Below are 6,822 nucleotides of genomic sequence, written 5' to 3' on the forward strand. Positions count from 1 at the left end.
CGATGATTATAAGAAGAAATACGTCTGTTTGTTCAATACACGATGACCACGGGAATCCCTCTATTCTGACAACACTGTAACTGGATGCGTTGAATCCATGTTAATCGCAACTATCACTGTTCATTCTTATTTTCGACTATTATGCAACAAATATCTTTAGAAGGAACTGTTATCAAAGATGCATATCGGTTTACTGGTCATTCTGCTGGTATTCGAGCACTGATCGGATGGAAGAAGTTTATTTTTACAGGTAGTGATGATAAGACAATTAAAGTAATATAATTAGGATCATATGAATTATAGATATGGGATGTCGAAACTGGATCCTGTTTGCGGACGCTCTATGGACATACAGAACGAATTCTGGCTCTTTGTATGTGGAATAGTTATCTTGTGAGTGCTGGAGTCGATACCACTGTCAAAGTCAGAACCAATCGCACGATATTATGTTTAGATTTGGGATGTAGTGTCAGGGAAATGTGTTCGAACGATTCGAGATATTCATTCTGCTATCAATTGTCTGGTAGCAACTGATTCATATTTGTTTGCTGGATGTAAAGATGGAAAGATTCATGTTTGTCGTTGAGATCCATTTGTGAATCGTAGATGTGGACAAACCGATATCGATACAAAGGATGTCTAGAAGGACATACAGATTGGGTCAACAGCCTTTTAATATACAATAAATCGTTTTTGGTCTCCTGTAGTGACGATAAGACAGTCAGGGTAACAATAGTGGCAATTATTGATATGTAGATTTGGGATACAAGTAATGGATCCTGTATGACGACTCTAACAGGTCATACGGAAGGTATTCGTGGAATGTGCTCATTACAGAGTTATCTTGCTACTTGTGGCAATGATTTCAATGTTTATGTGATTCAATCAGATGTAAGTGATGATTAGATATGGGATTTACGTACTGGCAAGCGAGTAACTGTCCTCCAAGGTCACTGTGATGTAGTGAGTTCTGTTGTGGTTCTGGATGGCCGTTATTTGATTAGTGCAGATCTTAGCAGTCTAGTTGTAGTAAGTATTTCTTTCGTAATGGAATGAGTAGGTTTGGGACATCAAAGAGAAGTTTAAGCGAGTCTATGAGGTCACCCTGCATTCAGCTGATGTGTATTGTCTCATGATATTCAACGAACGACTGTACTCTTCATCCCGAGATGGTTCTGTTGTGGTAGGATTGAAAGTGGAGTATTCCTCTAGAGGTGGCCTACAATAAGCGAATTTCCGCATCTTGTTGCTGTGTTGAATCGCAAATTGAAATCAACAGGGAAACTCTCAGACAACAGTACCTTTGAGAAGGAAACCATTCAACGCCTTCATGGTACTAGTGCATCCAGTGACTAATAGATAGATGAACTTGATAAGCTTCAGGCAGAGAATACACGACTGATGGAAGATCAGTTAAATCTCCACAAGGTAGAAGAAGATGGTTGTCTGAATGGTAGAAACTCCAGAAGGAATTTCTGAATTATTCTTCTCTAAAGAAGGAAATGCTACAGCGAAGTGAAGAAGCTACAGCACTTCGAAAGGAAGTCGTTGCCTTGCGCTATGAAACGGCCAATCAACGATCCTCCATGGTAACTACAATGAAGGACATAGCTACTTCCCTTCTGGTATCTCGGCTCCTTGTAAAACCCAAACAGCTACTTCATTAGTTAGATCTACGAGAATTATCCTCTAGCGAAAAGCGAGTACTCAGAAATAGTTAATGCTAACTGGAATCATTGTGAAGTGGTTCAGAAAACGTTTTCTCACTACATGCTTCGTAGTGAAGATCGTTTCCTACTTCTAAACCTCATTCACAAATGGTCACTCTGCAGACATCCTGGTATTCTTCCTGTGAGAATCCATTCCAATATTGATCCTTAGGTCTATGGCTGTGTCTTTCTCGAAAAGGCCCCAGTATCGATTCTCATGGAGCCTGCTCCTGCTTCTTTACGACAAGTGATGGACTATTGTTCTCGCAAGAAGTATCAGCTACCTCTGATACAACGAATCGAGTTGGCACTACAAATCACAGATGCTGTGAGTTATCTTCACTCCTTAACTCCACCTCTGATTCACGGAAATCTTCATCCCGACAATGTATTGCTCACTTCATCATTCACTCCGAAACTCACCGATGTGGGTATGTATAACTTTGAAAAGGGTATTCTTCATCGCAAGTACGATTCTGTCTTCATTGATGGAGACCCAACATCAACAGATGTTTTTACTCAAGCTAGCGACGTTTTCAGTCTAGGTCGTATCATTCTCTATGTAAGAATAATATCAGTGATATTATATAGCTGTTGAGAGAGGGTCGTGAGATCAAGGAGTCAAATGCCACTGATCTATCAGATATTAAGCCTGAGGGAATTCGGATTCTCATTCAGCGTTGTTGTAATCCAATATCATCAGTAAGATTGAGAATGGAAACTGATCAAGTAGAAGAGACCATCACTTGAAATAATAAAGAAGGATTTGGAGACATATAGATCAATGGTTATGAAAGAAGGAACAAAGACTTATGTGAAAATGAAGATTCTATACGATAAGGATAATGGGTGTTATCTATTCTAAGTTATTATTAATTGTTGTAAGCAAAGGAATTGCATTGATCACATGTCCAGGTTTACTTTTATAATGGTCTCCAACATACATCAAGAATAAAGGTGAATGTATTCTGTTGATATTTCATTATTGATTGAATTTGGAAATGAATTCATATAAGAAGAGTATATGAGATATGGACCTATCAAATCAGTCAATTTCTTCACATATCAAATTAATGGAATCATATTCATAAAGAATAATGAACAATTAGATGATATGAATCATTCAAATCAAGAGTGAATAACAAGATTCTAACAATGATGAGATTGATAAGAAACAAATGTAGTCAATTCATTAATATATGATAAACAACTATCTGATGATTCAGTAACTGAATGAGAGTTTGAATACTAGAAAGATTTGTTTCTTGTGGAATACTATCATTTGTTTATAGATATCAACTATCTCAAATCAAGTGAGTAAGAGAAGAACTAGCTCAAATAACCAGTTACCATTTCTTTTGAATAAAGAGAAGAAAGATTTCAGTAAACAAGAGTAGTCTCACTCATTACTCTTCACTTTCAATTCAATCAAATCTATATGATAATAGATTTGATTTCAAGAATTATTCATTTAACAGTGATAGAGTGAAGTTGAGTCAGATTCACTCAGTCAAGCCTCTAAACTCAGTTCTATATCCATTTCTTAAATCATTCTTTCATTATCATATACATCGTCTCTCTTCAAGTTTTGTCTTTCAGATTCAAAATAGTTCATTCTTCAATCATTCTATTCTATGATACATTCTACATTAATATCTATAATTGAATATCATTCATATTCAACAAAAGTATGGATAGAATGAATTGGACCCTAATTATCAATAATCAGATTTGTTTCCATTTCATTCCTACTTCCTTCCTAAAGCATGTCAACTGGAGTTAAACGATATGATTTCTATAGAAAGGCTATAGATGGTTTACAAACTAAGAGTTCTGTTGGTGGGTTGAGTAGTTCTTGTTTCTTTGTTTTGATTGTTTAGTATCTCTTATTGGTGGATCTATAATAATAATTCTTGTCTATTTGCAGACTTCCTCTTTCCTTTCTCTTAAGACTTCTACAACACTTACAGTTCGAGCCCAGATGGATAGTGCAATTCCTACTCATCTTGATATTAGTTTCTTTCATTTATCTTGTGAAAGTATTGTTTCTGTTTTGTTTTCACTTTGTAGATGTTGATATTCATTTTGAAAACACGAAATCAAAGCCTGTATCAGATGTGATTGTAAGTATTTGAAAGAGAGTTGAAATGAAGTTGAGTCGAACTCCACTTCCTTCAGTTGATAATGGAATAAGTGAAGGATGTAGAGTTAATGCTTCATTTAATATTTATCCTGTTTGTGTTCTTCTGTTCGTTAAGGAGTAGGGTGAAGGGAATTTCCATATTGCTCTTTCAAGAACAAATTTGAACTTTGGTATGGTATGATATGAAATGAATGGTTAAAAGAAAGCACAATCATCTTTACAGTTCAGAGGATCTTCAACACTTCAATTGTTCTCATATGATTCATTCTCTTTCTTTTGGTTCTTCTATTGGAGAAGAGAAGGATACTTTGTCTTCCTATGAAGCAAATGCTTCTACAGGTTATATTTTTGTTTATTATGTTATGAATAGACTTTAATCATGTTACCTATTTCCTCAAATTGATTCCTGTTGATTTAGTTTCTGTGAAAGGTGTTGTAACAAGTACTTATCAATACAGTGTAACTGAATACACACAACGATTGGATTCACCTTCTTTCTTCTCTCGTGTTTCTCCTGGTGTCTTTTTCAAGTATCAACTTACTCCTCTTAGTATGAAGAAACAACAATATCGAACTGGATTTCTTCAATTCTATACGACTCTCTGTTCAATCATAGGAGGTGTAATAACTGTTTCTGGAATTGTTCAAGCACTTCTTACTCATACTGTGATACCAGCAAAACGTGATTAGATTTTGTAGATTAGAATGATTGATTGTTTGTTCTTACTTTCCTTCTCTTCTTTTGAGTTGATTGAATATTTGTTGTGATTGATTAAACAATCATGGATAAGAAAGTAAATGAAATGAGGAAATGATTTGAATAGTAGATCATTCATAAGTTCAGACTCCTTGGATTATCTCTTCGAAAAGATGCTTTGATTGCTATTAAAGAGATTATACAACAGTATTGAATATTTGTTTACTCTTTCATTCTAGAACAGACAAAGTTGATGATACACTCAATATTGTATCATCAAATATTGCTAAATTATGTACAAGAGGTATTTGATTGGATTAGATTTGAAATGAAGGTAGTATTGTAGAAGAGTATCAAGTAAGACAAGTAATGAATGGATATGAAGGAAATGAATGGAATTGTAAAGAAGAAGTATTTGGTGTATATAATGCTTTTACTACTCCTCTTCTTCGATATGAAGGAAGTACTCGTCAATATTCATTGTATTCTTAATATAATCATTTTGATATTTAGACAAGAAAGTAATACAACTTTCTTATTTGAGTCTTCTTATCGAAGTAGTATTCCTTCAGAAAGGTGAATTATATTCTATTTGATTGAAGAATAGTCTTGCAATTGTGAAATCGCGTGTATTGCGAAGTAAACAATTTGACTCAAATACTGAAGTTCCTCCTCTAGTTGCTATTGAGAGTCTATTAGGGATACAAACAGATTCTTCCTTTGTTTCTCTTCTTGGAGTTCTTTCTCGAAATCCTTCCAATCTCAATGAATTCTTTCTTGAAGATCAACCTGGTCGTATTCTTCTCGATCTTACTCAGACTGTTCATTTTTGATATCATTCTAATGACTAGGAATTTCAAAGTGGTTTCTTTTGTGAAGGAATGATTGTTTTGGTTGTAGGAGTGATTCAAGGATCTGTGTTCTATGTTCAATCAATGTGTCATCCTCCTGCTGAACGTCGAATCACTTCATTGAATCTTCTTCACGAAGTGGAATATTTGGATGTGATTCCTGGAAGTGATGTAACGAAATTGATTGAAATTGAATGTAGAAAGAAGAATCATTACGACATGAAGAAGAAGAGAATGAAACAATGTTTGTGATTCTGAATGAGGTTGAATTGGATCATCCAAAGGTTTCATTTGATTGATTGATTGATTGATAGACAATGAAACGATTGAATAAGGTATTTGAAGGATATTCATTGATTTCGCCTCCTCCCATATTCATTCTTATAGGAGATTTCATTTCATCTTCATTCTCTCTTGGTATCTCTCTTTCTTCTCTTTCATTTAGATTCATCTGGAATCACACATCTTATTCGTCTCTTCGATTCGTTGACTTCAATTCTTCAATCTTATCCTACACTCATTCAGAATGCTCATTTCATATTCATTCCTGGTCCTCGAGATGTTGGATCTACTGGACTTCTTCCTCAATTTCCTGTATATTCCTTCTCTTTCTCAGACTCTAGTTGAGTTCATTCCTCACATCTACACTTCAATCTCTATTCAAAGACCATCCTGATCATCTCATATTCACTTCAAATCCTTCAAGGTATCTGATATGTTGAGACTGTTATATAGAATTCGATTCTGTACACAAGAGATATGTGTGTTTCGAGATGATTTGTTACAGCGCTTAACAACAAATGCAATCAATTCTACAATGACAACAGATGTGAATGAATGTGTATGAGTATATGAAGGATTGAATGTAGTTGGTAAAGACAGTGATTCGTCAAGGAACATTGAGTCCATTCACTTATCATTCCATGCCTCGTTCTCCTGTTCTTGAACCATTTCTTCGTCTATTTCCATTACCTGATCTTGTATATTGTGTTGTAATGAGATGTGATTCTAGTTGATAATTGGAGAGAAACGAAGTCAAATGATTCTTGAATACAGTGGTTGTCAAGTTGTGATTCCTGGTTCCTTTGTAGAAGGAAAGTTTGTTGTATATCGTCCTTCAACAAGAGAAACAGAATTTAGTGAAGTATAGATTTGTATGTTGTTTGTTTGATCGATACTCGTACGAATGGATTCTTACTTCATCAGTTCACTCTGTTCCATTTCATATTCAAGTCATTTACCATATCCCAAAGTATTCTATACTCATTCTACATTCATTCATTCTATTCTTCATTCATTCCATTCTTCATCAATGATTCATCATTTCATCATCAATGAAACTCCTTCACATTTCGACGTTTCCACAATTGATCAAACCACTCAAAGAATCATCCTTTCATATCCATTAGACAATGTTCGGAC

At 34.8% G+C, this 6,822-nt stretch overlaps 2 protein-coding genes across 2 annotated transcripts; both read left to right on the plus strand.

Annotated features, from left to right (window-relative positions):
* Positions 1–3,475: 3,475 nt before the first annotated feature.
* JH06_5045 (hypothetical protein) lies at positions 3,476–4,542 on the plus strand (the record flags this gene model as incomplete). The annotated part of the gene is made up of 7 exons (XM_014670491.1): positions 3,476–3,557; positions 3,590–3,748; positions 3,780–3,832; positions 3,863–3,943; positions 3,974–4,027; positions 4,059–4,191; positions 4,223–4,542. The coding sequence occupies 7 exons, from the start codon at positions 3,476–3,478 to the stop codon at positions 4,540–4,542; spliced, it is 882 nt and encodes a 293-aa protein (XP_014525977.1).
* Positions 4,543–4,634: 92 nt separating this feature from the next.
* On the plus strand, positions 4,635–6,550 carry JH06_5046 (DNA polymerase epsilon subunit 2; the record flags this gene model as incomplete). Its single annotated transcript, XM_014670492.1, has 14 exons — positions 4,635–4,646; positions 4,680–4,756; positions 4,789–4,853; positions 4,884–5,031; positions 5,063–5,125; positions 5,157–5,370; positions 5,401–5,571; positions 5,601–5,684; positions 5,715–5,817; positions 5,846–5,994; positions 6,024–6,106; positions 6,136–6,241; positions 6,270–6,380; positions 6,413–6,550. 14 exons carry the CDS (start codon positions 4,635–4,637, stop codon positions 6,548–6,550), a joined length of 1,524 nt encoding a protein of 507 aa, XP_014525978.1.
* Positions 6,551–6,822: the final 272 nt, after the last annotated feature.

Source organism: Blastocystis sp. subtype 4 (assembly GCF_000743755.1).
Source record: "Blastocystis sp. subtype 4 strain WR1 chromosome Unknown seqid_0267, whole genome shotgun sequence".
Classification (NCBI taxonomy): domain Eukaryota; class Bigyra; order Opalinata; family Blastocystidae; genus Blastocystis; species Blastocystis sp. subtype 4.